Raw genomic sequence first — 19,560 nt, 5'->3', positions numbered from 1 at the left:
TTTCAGACCAATACGTTTTTCTGGCGAAGTAGTTTAATTAGAGGACAAATATAATTGAGGACGAATTTGTTCATAACTTTAACTGAGTTAGAGTAAAGCCCTAAAATGAGAACCAACTCACGAGTAAATGTGACTTTTGGCAAACCTCAGTGCTCTAAATCGTTTGATTAAATCAGGCTGATTGGTGATTGCATGATTAGACGTTTCCCTACAGAATTTGATTACAAAACAAAAGGGTTTATGTCAAGATATTTTGGTCTCGTATACCTCATAATAAAGATGAAGTTTGTTCATTTACGAATACCAAGGATGAAAGTGGACTTTAAACGTGGACAAAATGGGGCATGTTTTTCACGTTTTCTGAGCGTTAAAGAAGTGTCCGAAAATCTGCTATATAAGTTACGTGTCCTGCAAAACCTTTAGGTGGTTCACATCTTCTTATACTCTGACATATGTTATACACCAGTAAAGGGATAAGAGAACTATTATTGAAATCAAATTTCGACAGGAAAGAAGTTTTTCAGAATTTCATCTGTCATCATTTTGCTCAGTGATTATCGGTGAATATTCACCGAGACGAAGGTCATTTTGACGCTTTCGCGTTTATAGAAAGCGGAGAGTAAGCTGAGACGAATATGAGGAGGTAGCCTACGCTGCTGGCAGTTCTTTTTGGAGCGCGAGAGATTTCGAGCGGCACAAGAAGGCTCGAGTTCTCAACAGAACCGCCAGCTACGCAGGCTAGTAAGGAGGAAAAAGTTTGAGTCTAGGAGAACGAGGTAAATTAGAGACCTCCTCGAGGAATTGCATAGGATACAGCACTGCATGAACGGCTGTCGGACCATATTTGCTGGGGCGACCCATCATTGCTTCCGGGGGACAAATGGAAGGCTTTTCATCCAAGTATCAAGTCGTCAATTCACTCACGAGGTTTAGATTAAAACAATGCATTCTTAAATATCTACACGTTCTCTGGCTGCATTAATGGGTCCTTGTGACCTTCGGTGGTCGCAACATCGACTTTCTCCACCTACATAGGAATTTTAATTTTTGAGTTACCGGCATTAACAGGTTTTCAACACTATCAAGGTGTTTTATAAAGATTCTTCGTGTTTCGTGTTCTCCATGGTTTCCCCAAAGGGCTCGTTTTATCCTTGATGTGTCAGATTTTAAAATCTATGTCTTTTTTTTACTCTGTTAATAGAAGATTATAATAACAAATTGAAAGCGTTTTCCCTGGGGGCTGTCTGGATGAATGCACCACTTTGTAGACAAATGCGTGGAAAGCTTCTTAAAAGCCGTATGTTTACACATTGTCCAAAAAGCAACTCCTAGTTTCCTGCTACCTACACGAAACTCTATTGTTCTTAAGAGTGGGTTGAGACGGTTTGTCCCTTTGTTAGCTCAAGGCAGTCTCTGCTGTAGATAATGACAATGACCCTTAATGTAATGCCAGCAGTATTGTAAGTACGATAAAATGTGTCCTGATTATTTTTCATGGTAGCGATTGTATAATTTTGTTTTCTTTGAGATGAAGATAGCGACGTTTCGATTGCTACCTGTGCTTGGTCGATCACAGACAATTTGTCTAAGATACGGACGACGCTGTGTTATTTTAAAACTCTGTCCTGGAGAATATTCAAGTGTTGTTTTGACTGGTGGTAATTTAATCACCGTCGTTACAGTGAATTTCAATGAGAGTGGTTTGAAGAAGTCATCTGGATAGAGGCATGGCCCGCAATGGCATGCAGTTCTATAAAAAATGTCTGGAATTCTATTTGTAAATCAAGCCTAGAAATGACTGTTGCAACACACGAGAAACAATCTTTGGAATTGCACATCATAAATATTTAAACCAGGTACTTAGAATATAAGAATCATGAAAATTATTCCCTTAAAGCCCTACCACCACACTCTAGTAAGAGACGGTTTAAGGGAACTCGACACGACGTGACCGGCAATATTCCACTGAGTAGCCTCGGGGTTGAACCGCACGGGAAACGACATGAAACATAAAGCCTCCACAAAGATCATGTTTTTAAGATCAAATGAGAAGTCACGTCGACACAACATAGAGGTTTCCAGAAGTCACACAAGCTTCCAAACGGTTGGACAAAAAGGAATATGGCGCAATGTTTGATACAATGTGCTACAAAAAAGAGGAAAAAAAGGGTGCTTACCCAGACGACGCGTAGCTTCTTCTTCTGTCTCAATCACTTGCGATCGAGGAGCCTGAAATTGAAAAATCCGACGCTTAGAGCGTAAAATAATCATTGCTTTGCGAAGCAACGATTTCCATGAAATCGCACAAGAGCATCTGTAATTACAAGTGCATTCCTGCGCACTTGACCGTCTTGAATATGTATGATTGCGATCAGAATTGGCGCCAAACTTCTCCTGACTATTTCATAACGGTGGTTGTTCATCCTTAGATGGCAAGGATCTGACACGGAACTGTCTGTTAAAAATTACTTTTAAAAGTTCTCCCAAAAGACAAAGAACAGAGACGTTGTGGGGGTTATGTTCCTTATCTATAGCATTCTTCCTCCCGCCATTAGTCAACTGAGTTGGAGAAGATTAAAATACCATGCCAACGGGAGCTGCTCATTATGGCCGCATTGCGTAAAAGACGAGTAGAAAGGACAAGACAATATACTTAAAATGAAAACATGAATTCTCTAATTTTGTTTTATCTTGGCCTCAGTATCGTAAGGCATTGCAAGAGTGCCAACTCAGGTAAACACAATAGTTGGAAATAAAATTAATCCATGCTTGAACTGAGCTCGAACTTGTAACCTTGCAATACTACGCTCCACTGTTCTCTACCAACTGAACTCTAACGCCAACTGGGAGTTGGTCACTGGTGAATTCGACTTTAATTCACATATGTTTCAATTTGGGCAGTTCAAATATGGTAACAATTCATATCGTGGTTTACCACAATTAGACTGTTGAAGTTGTGTGTGGATAATCTCGACATGGCCTTCTACCGGCCGGTTCTTTGTCAAATGTCCAGATTTTAATACGCAAGTTTTAACAATTTACACCTCAGTGTCAAAATGTAATATGACTGTCAGTCTCAGACACTGACGTTGTAATTCCGTTTGTCAATGAGCTTAATCCCCATCATGAATAAAAGTGAAACGCTGAGGGGAGAAATCATGATTGACAATACATACAAACAATTTCAGCCAATACAAGCTCATTTGAATTTCCTAAAAAAAAAAAACCACTCGAACAAATTTGCTCTACCTCATTGTCGTTCTCGTCTGAACAAAAGGTGCTATTTCCCTCGTTGTCATCTACAGCCGGAGATTTCCTCCCGGGGCTTGAAGACGAGAGAATATCGTCTAGAGTTGAGGCCTCCATTCGCTAAAGCAAAACGGCAAAGTAAAAGTTAAGTGAAGATTGAAAGGACGACGTTCATTAAAACTCTTACTCGAGCGCGTGGGAGGATAACAAGCTTTCACAACAGGTACAGAAAATATGAGGCTTCGGCTCTCCATTGTATACGTAATCAATACAATGCCGTGAACATTGGGTCAAAATCAAGAGAGTTTCATAGAATCCCTTTATCTTGTAGGGGAACAACGAGATTTCACAAGAGGCACACCTCACTGGGAGTGAACAGGGGTAACACTTTCAGAACATGAGTACTTGCTAAAGTTGGAAAGCAATAACTGGCAGAGCAGTGAATGGTGTGTATTGTGAGCCCGGCCTATCTTCGATCTGATCCTGCATTTTGCTTTGGTTGCATAAGCCTTAAAAGATCTTAATGAGTTCTTGATTTCGAGCACAAAAGTAAGTTATGCTAGTGTTATATACTACTTCCAGCTGATTATCTCCGTTGTATTGCCGTCGGAAGTTGATAAATCCTTCAAGTGGTTTTACACTTGATTAAGTATTAATTATGCCTGCCTGCAAGTTGCTGAGATCCTAATACTTCCTGGTATAAAATCAGCTTGGAATAATCTGTCAAGGCGGCGTAAATCTTTAATAATAATGATAATGATAATAATAATAATAATAATAATAATAATAATAACAATAATAATAATAATAACAATAATAATTAGTTATCACCAATTGGTTTGTAAATAGGTTTAACAGTAGGGATTGTTACACAATAGTGCCATTTCCTACTTATATCTGTAAGCATACTTACGTACAACATACTGCATAATAATAATAATAATAATAATAATAATAACAATAACAATAACAATAACAATAACAATAACAATAACAATAATAATAAAAATAACAATAACAATAATAATAATAATAATAATAATAATAATAATAATATCACTGTTATCACATTCTGTATCAGTGCAACAATCCCGGAAATAAATGTTTTGAATTCGTCTCTTTGACTTTTGAAAGCACTCTGATTAAATACACTCTTTGTTTATAAGAACGTTCAGGACGCGGAGATTAACCATAATTTTAGGGACATAGTGAGAACATACCCACGCTGAGAGTCAGTTAAGAAGGTCTTTACTTTGCTCACTTGTTTTGTTTTTGTTTTTTTGAGCAGTATAATTGAAGGTAAAAGAAATGTAATTTTAACTCAAGTCTGACGAGACATTTAACTCAAATCATAGGGACGTTTTTAACATTAACAATGTGGTTTACATGTGGCATGAAGAACATCTCAGATTGTAGTTAAACTTAGATCCCGTTTATATCGGGAAAAGTAGAAGGGTCACTCACCTACCCCAGCTACCCCTACAATTCCCTTATAAAACACGGCGAACCGTTTACATGAGGGAAAAAGTTGCCTCGGCTAGAGGGGTGACCTACCTAGCCGAGTCACAATTTTTCGACCGTAGGGTAGCCCTCCTAGCCGGGCCAATTACACTTTGGCTCGCCTTGCCGGGTCAACTCGGTCAAGGCAAGATGGGCAAGACGAAGAGAACAAGCGCGAGCGTTGTCTTCCCAGTCTCCTTACGATCGAAACGGAGGTAGCACTGAGCTCTTTACTCGGACAAAAGCTACAATTGTAGGGTACATTCGTTTCTTTTGTAAACGCTCGTAAAAGTTGACTTGGCTTGGAGGGTGACCGTCTTATCCAGGACAACTTTTCTCCACACAAACAGGGCCTTAGTATACCACACAACTTTAAAGAACATTGTTAAGCACGTTTTCAGGCTCAAGTCGCGAAAAAAGAACGTCCAGCCTCATGCAGTCCCAAAATTAGACGTTCGTATGACAAGAAAAGAGTGTATGAAGACAGAAAAAGCTTTCCAGACTGTCTTTGACAAAAAATGACAGCTTCTCTCGGAATGAGATGATTTTGCCAATACCATGTTCAGGTGCATAACTGAGTCATTAAATAGTTTGAGAAGCGGCTCGTGCGCGTTCTAGGAAAAGAAATAATTCGAGCTATTTGGGAGGTATTAATTGACACAATGCGGCTTTTGGTTGAACGTATTAACCGTTTGAAACTGAGAGCGCTCTGACGAAGGGCTAACGCTCGAAACGTCAGCTTTTAGATCTCTGTACGGTGGCCAATTTACATTATCAACTCCGTTGATAAAACCAAATTTTTGTATACAACTTCCCCACCGACGCAGCACCACAGTATTTTTAGAAACTACCCCCATCATTCGAAAAAAGTCGGCCCGACGTTTTTCAAGTTTGTGGCAAATCGCCTGGATAAAGGTCGTTTTTGCTCAGCATCATCTTCTTTGTGATGTAACGATAATTTTATCAGTATGGGAATTCCACATTACCATTTTCGAGTTTATACTCGTGATTATCTGAAGACTTTCCCTAAACACCCTAAAATAACAGGGGCATCCAACGTCAATTTTCGGAAAATATCTGTTCGGAAGACGATTTGAGATCTAGAATTTTCGGAACATTTCTTGTAAAATGTCTTGCTTGCCTGCCGCTCCTAGGATTTTCGAACATCTTAAAAATGGTAAAGTTGCCCATTTTTTAACGGATTTTTACCCTAAAAGGGTCACCTAGAATTTTCGGTAGCCTTTTTTCTGGCTCAAAATTTCGAAAAGGTAATTTTTGATCCCTATAATTTTCGGATCACTAGACTTTCAGCTAGGAAATCCGAACAGATAAAAAATTTTGGGGGATAAAAATATGCCTATATCTACCGTTTAAATACTAAAATACGTATTTTCGTTGGGTGCCCCTGAAATAACGTGAAAATTTAATTATGGTGATGAAATTTGGATCCAATAAAGTTTCGCCGTTGTCAAGAAACGAATTTTGGGCTTTGTTTTCTTTTCTCAATTTTTAAAACTCTGCGTCATGTGTGAGTTTCATAGCTCCGAGGATGAACCTACGAAGCGTTGTTTTTGTTTTTCAGTTGGGACCATTGTAAGTCCCAAGAGAAACTGGTAACAATGCTTATGCAAAATTTGAAGGGATAAACAAAGAGTATTATGGTATTTTCGAAATTCCGTAAGACGAAATCTTTTGACCTGTTGGTACCAAACGATTCGAATTTTCTTTTTTATTCTCAGGATTTGTTTGAAGCAGAACCGTTCGAAATATGTCGTAGTCGACAATTATTGGATTAAAAGACGGCCGGCATTAAATGGATACGAGTGAGTGATAACAAGGTTGTTGCTACATTTGTACTGATACAGCACTTGCTCGGCATTTAATCGCACCCATATATCCATTTATAGGGGTGCGATTGTCAAATTTATTTGAGCATCATTCGAAATTATTACTGTGGTGGAATACTCTTATTTAATCCTTTTTGCCTCTAAAGGCGATTACTGTAAAATAAAAAAAGACTCGATTATCGTACTTGCATGCCAATTGTAGAAAAGATTAAAAAAGCAGGTTTCTATAAATATTATCTTTCTTTGTGGGGTCGTTATTCCTTCCTTACCGTCTTCCTTTCTTTCGCTGTTGTGACGACCATTGGGAGCTGTTCTTTATTGCTGCTTGCTTATCATTTGGCAACGCCGACAATATTTATACCGTGAAAGTCTGAACTGATAAGCTTTCCTAGTACGTCTACGGGAGATGAGTGGAGTTTCCTCTAGGATCTCAATATTTCGATATAAACATTCTCGTCCTTTTGCTATCATTGAAATGTCCGATGCCGTAAGAATTCAACGAATTAAATCAAAGAACTGTTTCATTCCCACGCAATCAATCGGAAATGACGACCTCTGTGGTTAAAGTTTACTAGTTTTGTAAAACCCTAACCTCCCTTAAAGTTGCTATTGCGAAATACTATAAAAGCATAATAGTTATCTTTATGCCGCTACAAGAACACAATTATTAGTGACAGGTATTCTGTAGTTACTCCTATTTCCGAGTTTTACAACTGAACAGCACCTCAGGGCAGTGAAGGTGAGAGGGTTCCATAATTGTGTGTTGCACAATGATGTTGTTGGGCGGTCGAGGCACGCTAATTGAAGAGTCGTAAAACGTGACTCGACACTTAATGTCATAAAAATAGGATTAGCACCATAACAAGAACTTACGTTTAACATTAAAAGCCAGGTTCCACCCATATGGCGCCTCCTTTTGAGCCCCGTCTTCATGTTTTGTTCGATTCGATTCTTTGCCATTGAGATGGGAAACTCGTTTCATACCACGTTAAGCACCCAACAAGGATCAATGTTTGCGATTTAGCGACGCTCGCAAGCGTCCCCAACCACGCACTCATCAGTATTGAAGACTGATCGAGTTCAATCGCGATCACGAAATTCTATGCAAAGCAGAAGCAAATTATCGCCAATACCACTTGAGATATTGACCTTTCATAGTTCATTAAAATTGAAAATAACCTTAGTGAGTTATTTTTGGCCACGAACATTACTTGAGATTATGGAATGATAATATGCAAGACTTTTCTGCCCACCACACGAACCCAATTTTACAGAAAAAATTTCCATTCTTCGTAACTCAACCGATCGTAAACGTTACTATAGCTTGCTGGTCTACAGTCCTATATGTAAAAATGATCTGCGGGCGTCGACTCCGGGCATAGCGAGGTTCGTTTCGCGAACGTTTAGGTTTTACAGCGTTTAATTACCCCGTAACGCTTACCTCAACCGAATGAGAGCAGTATGAAATTGAAGACAAACTATGCGACTACTTTTTATGAAAAGGAGTGTTGTCTCCGACTGATAAGTTTTAAAACATATTAGTTTGATCTGACACTTTAGATTAATATATATACATATATTCCTTTTTATGAGAATTTAATTTTCATAGGTAACAACTATTGTAAACAGTGCCTTTTGGCTAAACGGATTAACGTGCTATATAAATTATTTATTATTATTATTATTATTATTATTATTATTATTATTTTTGGGCGATCTAAGATGGCGGCCGAATGCGGGAAAAAAGAGAGACCTCAGCGCTGATTGGCTACTGAATTGTTATTGAGGTTTACCATGACAACGAATGGCGCGAAAAAGGTTCTAAAAATCGATTGGTCAGGAAAAACGCTACTTCATAGAGACAAAGTGGGAGATGGAGGTACGAGGTTCCTACTGATTTGCTGCTGACTTAACACAACATGTTCTGATTTCTGAGGCCCTGTTTACAAGGAGGGAGGGTAACCCTTGCAGAAGGGTCAAAGATAGCGCGGGTTTACAAGCAAAATTTGACAGGTAGGGTTATCCCATCTCCCGGGACAACTCTAAATGATGGTTTTTTGTTGTCAACATTTAAAGGGTCTGGAAACCAGCAAAACGTTGTCCCGGGTAGCCGAGTTATCCCTAGCAGAGTGTTTACAAGGCAGGCAGGGTTACACTGGCGCTAGGGTACTAAGGTAACCCTAGCGCTCAAATAGGGTTAATCATTTCGCGTGCTTTTCTAAAAAGATGCATTAACAGCTAAAAATTAAGGGGTAACCCCATCTGCCTTGAAACACATTGCTGAAAAATCGAAGAAATGTGTGAGTGCTAGGGTAACCTTCCCTCCTTGTAAACAGGGCCTTATTCAAACAACGGACTGATGAGTAGGACTGGCACAGTAGTGAGAGCACGCGCCTCCCACCAATGTGGCTCCGCGGCAAATGTGGATTGAGTTGTGTGCTGGTTCTCTACTCTGCTCCCAGAGGTTTTTCTGCGGGTACTCCGCTTTTCCCATCTCCTCAAAACCAAAGTTTGATTTTATTTGATTTCTATGTCTCAACGACAATGGGGGCAGAGAAGAGAGAACCTGGGAACGAAGTTGTCAAAAAGTGGTTTCAATTTCTTGTGATGGTAAAAAAAAAAAATCGACTTCAGATTGGTCAAATTGGCCTCTTACATGCACCCTTGCCACAAAGTGAAGAGAATCATGATCATCCATAGGATTATCACCACTTGAATGGCATTATAAATAGATACCTTGTTCTACTGTCCCTGTAGAGGGTTCAGTTGTGTCTTGTACCTACTTCAGTTACTTTTTGTTACATTGCATCTGATTGAGAGATCAAAACTGATCTAGTGTCGATTCAATTCCGGGGGAGATAAATGGCTATATCGCCGGCATCCGCTCATTTTCACAGTTCACCCACAGTTGTCCACAGCGTAAGATTCGCATTCTTATGGTAGAGAGTTTAAAGGCCGGGACACACTAGGCGACAAGTAGCAGCGTCAGGTCTCTGCGAAAAGTTGCTCCATGTGTACTACTTGCAAAACAAGTCGCTGCGACACGACGCCTGTTCGGAGCACACCCAGTGATCTCGTATGAGAGGGAATGTGAACTAGTTTTCTAATTCAATATGGCTGACCATATGACGCTCTCTCATTGGTTCATTTATATTTTGTCGCAGCGACTTGTTGCCGGAAGTGTACACACGATGCGACAACGCTGCGTACGCTAATTTTGTTTCTGCGATAAGTCGCACGAATTCAAACTGGTTTGAATTCGTGCGACTGATCGCAGCGACAATGATTTTCATGAAATTAACCGTGCCACACAAGGCGACTTGTTGCGGCGACTTGTCCCCGCGACGTGTCGCAGCGACTTATCGCCTAGTGTGTCCCGGCCTTAAGGAAAGGAGAACGTCAACGAAACCTTTAACGTTTTACTCGAAAATTAAACTTTGCGCTGTCGTAAGTATTTCGCGATTATTCCATCTTGTTCAGGTTGCACAATACGGGTGGGCGAACTTGCCTGTCACTGGATGGGTAGGAAATGTTTTGAAAGTAAACAAATCTTTAATGTTCACTTTGAAAAAAAACAGCTTATTGTTGTATGCCCATGTTTGTCGTCAAAACTGAAAGTAGGGAGTTAAGATCTACGACGCGGTCGTGGACGTGAACGCCACAAAACAACAATATCCTTGGGTAATGGCTGTTTTACATGGTACGATTTGTTGGCCCGATTTATTATCGGCCCTACGGTGTCGGATCGCAAATCTTGCGTGTATTTTAACAGCCGATGAGCGACCCATAAATCGGTCCGATTCAAAAAATCGGGCCGACGCTCAGATAGAAATCGCCATGTCAATCAAAGGGACTGGGGTTGGGTAATGTACACAAATACTGAAAAAAATTAAAGCGTTCGAAACAGTGGATGCTAAAAGGACAACGGGAAGGGAGATCTTTGGAGGAAAAATTACACATTTTACACAATTTACACGGTACGATTTATCGGCCCGACAAAACCGGCCGACCAATCGTACCGTGTAAACCGGCCTTAAAAGACAAAGAAGAATCGTGCTGCACGTGCGGCGCGCGTTTTGTCACATATTCTTATGGTACTCTGCACGACAACGACGTGAAATCACCAAATTTGCTGTTTTGGGGACAACGCGAGCGTACAACTGTGAATCTTTCATTCTCTAATTTCACTCTTAAACCGCTCGTACCAATTTATTTTTAGGATGCTTCGTCCACATTGTACGACGTGAACGAGATACTTCGCCCATACTGTACTATGCACGACATGAACGAGATGGAATAATCGCGAAAGACTTACGATATCGCAAATTTATATTTTGAAGTGACGTTTTTCGTCGATCCCGAAAGTCCCTATTTTGGTGATTTCACGTTGTTCTTCTGCGGAATACGGCAAAGAAATGCACTGAAATGCGTGCCGCACGTGCATCACGAGTATTTTTCCTTTTTGAACCAATAATATTCTTGCTTTGTGTCTTTGCCTTAGCCGTCGTCGTTTCAATAGGGACTCTAAGCAAAGACGACGGCTACGGCTACCGGGACGCCACGAAGCGAGAATATTATTGTTTAAAAAAGGAAAAATAGTCGTGCTGCACGTGCAACACGAATTTCCGTGCATTTCTCTGCCGTACTCCACAAAACAACAACGTGAAATCACCTTATTTTAGGTTTTGACGACAACGTGAGCATGTAACAATGAAACAGTCATTTTCTGTTGCGACTTTAAAACCGTTCGTACCCATTCAGTTACAGGATAGTTCGCCTGTATTGTACAAGGTGAACAAGACGGATTAATCGCGAAATACTTGCGATAGCGCTAAGTTATATTTTGGACCGACGTTTTCGTTGCCGTAGCCGTCGTCTTTGCTTAAACTCCCTAATAAATATTTGTGAGCTTAAGAACGCGCGTTTTTAAGACGCGGACGCCAACTGGAAGAACGTTTCAAGTCTCAGGACAATGGTGTCTCCCGTGTCTCCCAGATTTTTATACTAATCATCTCTAATGGAGAAAAGATACTTAGCAATTCCCTATTTTCGAATTCCCCATAATACACTTTGTTTGCCCCCCACATTTTGCATAAACTATTGTTTTCAAATGCTCTTGGCGACACTGCATATTCCCAAGAGCATTTGAAAACAATGGTTTATGCAAAATTTGGGGGGCAAACAAAGTGTATTATGGGGAATTCGAAAATAGAGAATATAAATGTGGTTGAATGAAGACAAGTTAAAAGGGAAAACGGCTCACTTCCGGTTGCCGTCCGCGTCTCAAAAACGCGCTTGCTTACGCTCCCTTATAATAGGAATGGAGGGTAATAAGAGTAACGACTCACCGACAAGATATCCATGTAGCTGATTGGCTTGGTAATAATAAAGGTGGTTCGCACGAGGGATCCGGCTGCAAAAGATGAGAAGAAACTTTGAAGATTGTTTGCTGACAAGGGGTAGTTCGTAACTTTCGAGAGATGAGACCGAAAGAGAATTGCAAACAACAAAAACTACAACAGGGTTTACTGATTTAGCTGAGCAAAGTCAGTGGTTTGGAGAGATCGTACATTCGGATTAGTTTTAGGGCGCGTTCGATTGACCCTATTCCGGAATAAGAATACGTAAAGTGATGATTTAAAACGGTAGGTCTGGCGTTTTGAAGCAACAAGGATGATAAATATATGTTTAAAATAGCATTTTAGCAAGTGTTTGACAATTTTCATGTGAATCTCCGTAAAAACTAAGGATTTTTAACTTCTATTCCATGTATTCCTATTCCGGAATATGGTCAATCGAACGCACCCTTACATTCAATAATAATAAGAGCTATTGTTGGGAAGCCGGTCAACGGAGTCTAGGAAAAGTAGACAGCATCGTTAATTTCTTCCAGTACTTGCAATTCTGAAGATACAACTGACTAACAGAGTTCGAGACTGTCCCATGATGTCACTAAATTGACACAATTAACATACTAATGCGCATTAACTTGTAGTTAATTATGGTCTGCTCTTCTCTTCTAACAAAAGATAAAAATGGTGAAAACACTACTGAGTTTGCGTATGTTTCTCGTGTTTGCGTCGCTAGTGAAAACCAGGCCTATGGCCCGCTTTTTTTTTTTTCAGACGTTCAAGAATCATTGACATGTTTGGGACTTTTCAGACTCCTCATTCTCGTTCTTCCGGTGGAAAAATCGTTATGACAACAACGGAAAGAGGTTTGATTAGTTAAATTTCCGGTGTTACTCGTAGAATGCATACGAATTTTTGTTGAATCACGTTGTGTGGTTTTTTTAGTAATGCTTTTGAAGTTTGAGGAGACGCATGAATGATTTTGGACAATCGTTGGATCTGGAAAAATGGGTCGGCAACACTTTATCGCTATCAATGCTACTAATTTCAAATTTGCGTCAAACAGCCCGTTTGTCAGGAGGAATTAAACTTCTGACTTCCGTTTAACAAGGATACTGCATCAACCGGAGAAACTAACAGCGAAACAATTTGATTATTTATTTCTTGCAGCCCTCTACTTTTTATCGTTTTGGGAAAATAGTCAAAATAAAAAGTGTCAGATACTTTAAATAGTCCAAAACGTGGTGCATGTCATGTGAGCGCTTGAACAGCTTGCGTAGCTGGCGGTTGTTTTTGGAGCGGCGCTAGAAGGCTGGGGGAAACTGCTCTAGTTCTCTTGCGTTCCGCAGCAACAGAACCACCAGCCACCGCAAGTCAGTGAATAAATAAATGTACCCTTCGTGAAAGTTAATGAAACTCTTAAAATTAAACATGACATGCAAAAGGATTTTCACTCCATTCGTTCTGTAGCTTGGTTGTTTGTAAGCAATTTGAAAGGCTATACGAAGTTTTAGAATTTTATCTGTCAACACTTAAATCAGTGGAGGCGAGTTCATCCCGACATTTATTTTGCAATAAACGAGCAGGAACTGTGCTTTAATTCGATAAAAGAACATCTCAATAGGCCCAGCTTATTTATCAGACCTTCTGCACATAGCCTAATGAAAGAGCTCACCCTGTCCCAACAATGATTAATTATTTAGTTCATGTGTTTTGCTCATTACTGTCAAGGAACTTACGGCAACCTTGAGATAATTCCAAAGCATCGCTCTTAAACCTTCTAATTAATCCTCTTAGTTTTGCTAATGACAATTCTCAATCTTGTGTGTCTTCTCTGGTATATAAACAATAGACGCTATTCGTATGCAAATTAAGTGACCGGGTATTCTGCAATCTACAGCCGTAAATTTATCACGTTTAAGTTCGTGATGTAAACGAAAACAAGTAGCGACTACGACCCTTAAAACAATTCAATTCAAAGTGATTAGTTCATAAAGAGTGTCTTATTAGACCTATTAGTTCTTGCTCATAAGGACCGCTTTGGCAATACTCGCTGCGAGTAATTCTCACCTTGAAAGTAGGCTGAATTCAGTTCTTGATTCTCTGCAGTGTGCTAATGAAACGGAGATGAAGTAAATCACTAATCGTACCCGGCTTGTTTGACGAAAGCATTCTGTCCCACAACCCGCAGCATTTCGAAATTCGTACGTTTTTGTGATGTGACAGTTTGGCTGAGGTCGGGACGGGTTAAACCTCTGCCGCAAAAGAACTTAAAGAGTTCACCACTAAGAAGCCCGAATTCTGATACGAGTTTGTCGGAGATCTGTAAAATGTTTGTCTTCTTTCACGCTGAAGGTGGTCTTCTGAAATCTGATTGGTCGGAGCTATTGTTCTAAACGCACCCAAACTTTGCAGACGAAAACCATTACCAAACACATGGCATGTTTTATTTGATCGCGAACCGTAAAAATGAAAGGAGATACAAGAATCGAACACAAGTCATGCAAATACTAAGGTTTGAGAGAAATTTTATAGGCCGCTTCTTTTTTTCTGACGATGGAAAATACCTTAATTGAGGTATAATTGTGGTAATTATTGACAGAATGTCAAATCAGGCATGTTTCAAAAACGATTAGACCACAGTGAGGCATTATTTAATTTGTAAAGGCAGGAAATGTTTAAGTGATGAACAAGAACTGCTCGGTCTTTTTTTCTTCAAAGCTGCCCGGAGTCAACGAATTTGTGTTCAAGGTTACGTCAATGAAATTTTCACTTATATCACACCAGTTACATTGGTTTGATTCAAAATAAGGTTCCTCGAAAGAATAAAAGAAAAACAAATTGATCCTTGCTACAGTAGTACCTGTGAAGTTGTAAAAGCCAAGGGACTAAACTGCACGCCCAGATGTAATTCCTGGCTCAATATTGATCCGTTGCCCCAATCTTTCAGTTAATTACGATTTTCCCGACCTCGCGATTAGCGGTCTGATATAGATTTTGAACTATAAGAATGCAAGTCCTGCTTTGGCTTTTGAACTCGGCAGAAGCAGGAAACAAGGGAAAATGTCCAGTTAATTAAGGGGAGTGAACAGGGCTATTCATGCATATTTTTAGAGTGGATTTAATGGAATGACGGTTTGTCTTTTAGCACGTAGTGATTGGCTTAAAATCTCGCGCTTCCCCGCTCATTTATTATTGACTTTGGGTGGCCGGTGGTTGCGTCATTTCATGGTTAAGCTGTGCCTACTGCTATTCGTCAAAGTATTGTGATGTAGGTTGTACGTCCCTTAAAAACCGATCAAAAGCTGGACCTCTCTCACCAGAGTGGATTCAATGTCTGCTTTTTAGATACTGTAGCTCTGCACTATTCAAAGATTAGATATTTGAGCGATATGTAAACACTGCAATGTCAACCACTTCAATTTCAAATTTTTTCAGCAAATTAATCTTTGTCTTCCTGTTAAGTTTGTGCGGGTGACTTAAAGTATTGACTATGCCATGTGTATCAAGAAAATGCGCCACTCTGTCTCCTCACTTTAATTCTTAAACAGGTCAGTTTCACAGAAGCACGAGGATGACTTTGTCGTAGGAACGAATGGGGAATCCCATTTTTGTTTGTTGTTTTCATCATTTCTTAACACAGAGGACTGTTTTGACTTAGTGAGAGATATTCCGTGACTTTTTTATCGCGTATTCCATAGAGCAAAAGTCCTTTGATTATAGTCCTATCTCGCAAGACATCAGGGTCAATATTTTAGACCTTAGTAGTCTGAAAATTCCACTTGAGATTCTGTCAAAATAGAGCAAATGATATAGATATATTGCATGCACTTGGCAGTCTACTGAGTAATTAGCGGAGCGGTCTCTTCAACCCTTTCCCCATGCGACAAACAAGGGGCATAGAACTCAAACACGGATGCACATGCGCGGCAATGTGTTTTCTTGAAGCAAAACACACGAATGATCACCTTGTTATACAAGACGTAACCGTCAACGAGAATATTGATCTCTAGTGACAGTGTTTGGATGATTTTCTTGGCAACAAGTGTTGTTGTTTTTTCTCTTATCGTTAAAGCGGGCGTTGAATATTCCACATGCAGTTTACTTCTGGTTGCCATTCAGTTTGTAAAGTATTGGTTGCGAGTTCCGCGTTTGACGCAGTCTGGAGTGCGAGTTGAATAACATCACTGTTTTTAAGTAAATGAACATTCTCGTCACCAGAGCCTCGGATCAACCCAAGACTCGGGGAAACTCTATGTAGGAGACAGTGACATGCGTCGTATGGTTCTTATAACCAAAAAGTGGCTATTTGAACCTTACGGCGCCTGCTTACTGCTCGTGCTAACATGAATGCACCAATTAGAGACGCTTTTGATTGTTCTTTACGAAAACCAATGAGGAGACATTTTGTTTCAGGGTTTCCCAGAGTTTTTTTCTCCCTCAGTCAAGAGGAGAGCTCTAGGGTCGAGAATGGTAAATAAACAGAACACGAATCAAACTGGCCACTATTCGTCCTCCATGAGAATATGTTTGTAATTTGTTTGCCATGCGCCGAGTCGTGAGTCCTTTGCGGACATCGGTGTTTCTTTCATTAAGGTCAACTGATGGTCTGTTACGTCATTGCTTTGTCCCTTCACAAGCTCAATACGTAAGTACCGACAGATCGAGGCTATTTCCAGGTGCCTCGGAGACAGAAACCACCAAAAATAAAACGGGATAATCATGGTCACGATTGAGCCAGAATTTGGCAACAAAGATATTGCCTGCTGAGAGTTAACAATTCACTGATCCGTCTTGTTACTATTTTTTGACGGGAGAGACAGAAATAAACTGCTACAGAATTAAAAATTCTGCGGAGGCAGTATGGCCCAGTGGTTAGGGCGCTTGCCCTGAGATCCGGAGATCCCGGGTTCAAGACCCGCTTTGACCATCAGTTGAATTTGTTCCTGGTAGTCCCTGGTTCAACTTCCTAGCTGAACTTGTAAATAGCCAACTGGTTTGCCTCCAGTCAGTTGGGATTCTTAACAGTTGTAGTAGTTGTGTTCTGTTGTTTCGTTGATTGTGTTTCATTGGCCCTGAAAAGCCCCTATGGGGAGCGGTCAATTAGGTATGTATTGTATTGTATTGTATTGTATTGTATTGTATTGTATAAAAATACCTTATAATCTGGTGTTGACTGATCAGGTTTGCTCGTCAACATGCATGAAAGGCAATGAATGGAGTCGCTTGCGGCTTGTGACTTGGAACTCAGTTTGTCTGCGTTACATTTTCAATCCGAATCACAGAATATGAGAATTTTTTTAAGGATTTCAAACGTTGATCCCTTCGTTGATCGGTCGAAACTTCGAAATCGCGACAGCAGACATTGCGGGATATGTTTGCTAATCCTTGCGGTGTTTGTCGAGCCAATATGACGCATTGTACAAACGTTTAATGGAAAATGGATCGCAGACGTCAGTTTTAAGATGTCGGTTATTGGAAGCCCAGAGTCTGTAATCTCTTTGAGAAAACAACTTGTCACGGAACGATTTCTTGCCGAATAGTTCGGTTTTGTTGATTGTGTAAAGTTTGACAAGACGCGGATAAAATTCTGTAAACAGGGGTAAATGTCCCGCGATGAAAGATGGAGCTTATCCAAATTTTGACGGATAGGAAAGATATTACTGGTCGGAAGCAACTGTTCACTCATTTACGACAATTGTAAGGATGGGGAGAGACGCAATGATCAGATTTGGAAGTGTACGAGAGACACCCGTGGGTTTAAGAGTTTCGCCTAAACAACGAACGAATCACCTACTCTTTATCTGAGATATTTATTCATCACAATTGGCATAGTTTAGTAGCATTTTCCCTGAAAAGAACTTCAGGGGTGTACACAAAGGCGTCTAAAATGTCACTCACTAACTGTGCTCGCCCGAGCGTCGTTTCTTAATAATGCTGTGAGAATGAACTCGTCAAGTGCATATTATTCTTTGAAAACGTAATTGTCCATCCGCTTCTTACTGGCTCGTGATTTCCCAGTGGCTCGTTACGAAATTCGACTGTTGAACTAAGCCTTCAGTCACTCAGTAATGTTCTTGGTAAAGTGTCGCGGAGTGGAGGGGAACTCATTGTTATACTCAACTTTATTTGCAATCAAGTTTTCTACTTAATTTATACTGTCCGACGCTTTGCCGAAACCGAATTACAAGCTTCGAGAATTAGTAGGTTTTTTTGTCCATTCACATGATTTAAGGTCATGAGATGACAACGTTTTGTTATTTAGCTTTATTTATAAAGTTTTATAACACATTAGTTTAATGTTTGAAGGAGTTGTTTTAATGTATTCCCAGGTTTTCCGGCCTCGATCACTGACTGCAGTGTAGACTGAATAATTTATGGTGTCCGCCAACTTCACTGGCAGGTTTTTACAGAGATCTTATACGTGTATTCATTCAACACATCACTGGCAGTAGTTGCTTTTTCATACATAAAACAAACACATGAAACGAAAATGTACATCAAATTGGTTCCATTGAAAACTAAATGTCCCTCTCCCACATAATTGTTTTTCCAAAAAGTAAATTTAACATTTCAGTCCCGTTTTGCGCGGAATGTAAGAGTAAAGTCTAAGCGTTGTGGGACAACAATCGAGAGCTCATTATTTCAGTCTGGCCCAAATGGCGAAGCAAATTAAGTTTTCGAGCAGAACCTAGCCTAGTACAGAGTCCCCCAGAACTATAACGAAATTGTTGTGCTTGGTTTTTGCAATTAAAGTAGAAAACTATGTCATTCTTCGGGAAAGACCATCAATCACTGGTTGTCCGCATGTTATGGTTTAAGGTTAATGCCAAAAGAAACAAAACCGACTAACCTTTGCTTGACTTTCCCAGGCCGAGAGTGAATCGTCGTTGATTTTGCGTTTTCGCTGCAAAACTGTACGAACTCGATGCACCAAAGCGGTGAATTTTTTGTGAAAGAAACAGGCACCATATAGAGCACATGATGAATTTGTAATTTTGCTGATGTTTCGTGGATGAAACTCTTTCTTCTTTTGGTGCAAAAATCTGTACGTGCCGGATTAAGTTAAAATGTCGACAGCACAGCTAGTGCGGCAGATATCCGTCAGACTTCGCATAAGCTATTTTGCGATGGATTCTTCACATTCTCGGATGTGATACTTTGTTTTGACTCGTTGTTCGTTGACGCAAGGTCACACGGTACCCGACAAGTGGCCGACTCATAGAGTTCTATGAAAAATGAATACCGTGGAACCTAGACTGAAGCCACAATGTAGAAGTGTACTAGACAACGTAATGCGGCAGTTTCATAGGACTTAATCTTGAATTGGTTGATTTTTTTTATCACCAGTTTGCCTGGTACTGCAGTGATATTGTATCTTGAATTAGAATTTGTTATTTTGAGCTTTTAGGTCATTCTTAGAACTTAAATGCGCAAAGTCCTTCAATGATCGCATGCAGATGGGCTTCTATGACATTTTTCAAGAGCATGTTTTGTATATCAGTGATACTACTCAATATATCATCGTGCCGTGGTAACCATACTTGTTTATATTTATAGTAATTAGGGGCTAAATTGATGACTCCGTCGTCGTGAATAAGCAATAAAGCGAT

At 40.0% G+C, this 19,560-nt stretch overlaps 1 protein-coding gene across 4 annotated transcripts in view; it reads right to left on the bottom strand.

Annotated features, from left to right (window-relative positions):
* LOC137999639 (rho GTPase-activating protein 7-like) overlaps positions 1 to 19,329 on the bottom strand; it is a 43,737-nt gene extending 24,408 nt beyond the window's left edge. The window contains exons 1-4 of one of the 4 annotated variants that reach the window (XM_068845463.1): positions 18,801 to 19,329; positions 11,945 to 12,009; positions 3,250 to 3,369; positions 2,178 to 2,229 (exon numbers count right to left, since the gene is read on the bottom strand). In XM_068845463.1, the coding sequence (XP_068701564.1) occupies positions 2,178 to 2,229; positions 3,250 to 3,369; positions 11,945 to 12,009; positions 18,801 to 18,930 (367 nt within the window). In that variant the 5' untranslated portion in view covers positions 18,931 to 19,329. Of the gene's footprint in view, positions 1 to 2,177; positions 2,230 to 3,249; positions 3,370 to 6,865; positions 7,051 to 7,469; positions 7,682 to 11,944; positions 12,010 to 14,017; positions 14,091 to 18,800 lie in introns of those variants that run through there. The other 3 variants (XM_068845466.1, XM_068845464.1, XM_068845465.1) reach the window with 3 other exon arrangements.
* Positions 19,330 to 19,560: the final 231 nt, after the last annotated feature.

This window comes from Montipora foliosa, chromosome 4 (genome assembly GCF_036669935.1).
Source record: "Montipora foliosa isolate CH-2021 chromosome 4, ASM3666993v2, whole genome shotgun sequence".
NCBI lineage: Eukaryota > Metazoa > Cnidaria > Anthozoa > Scleractinia > Acroporidae > Montipora > Montipora foliosa.
Note: the sequence above shows the minus strand (reverse complement) of the source record. Positions and strands in the feature narration are given on the sequence as shown.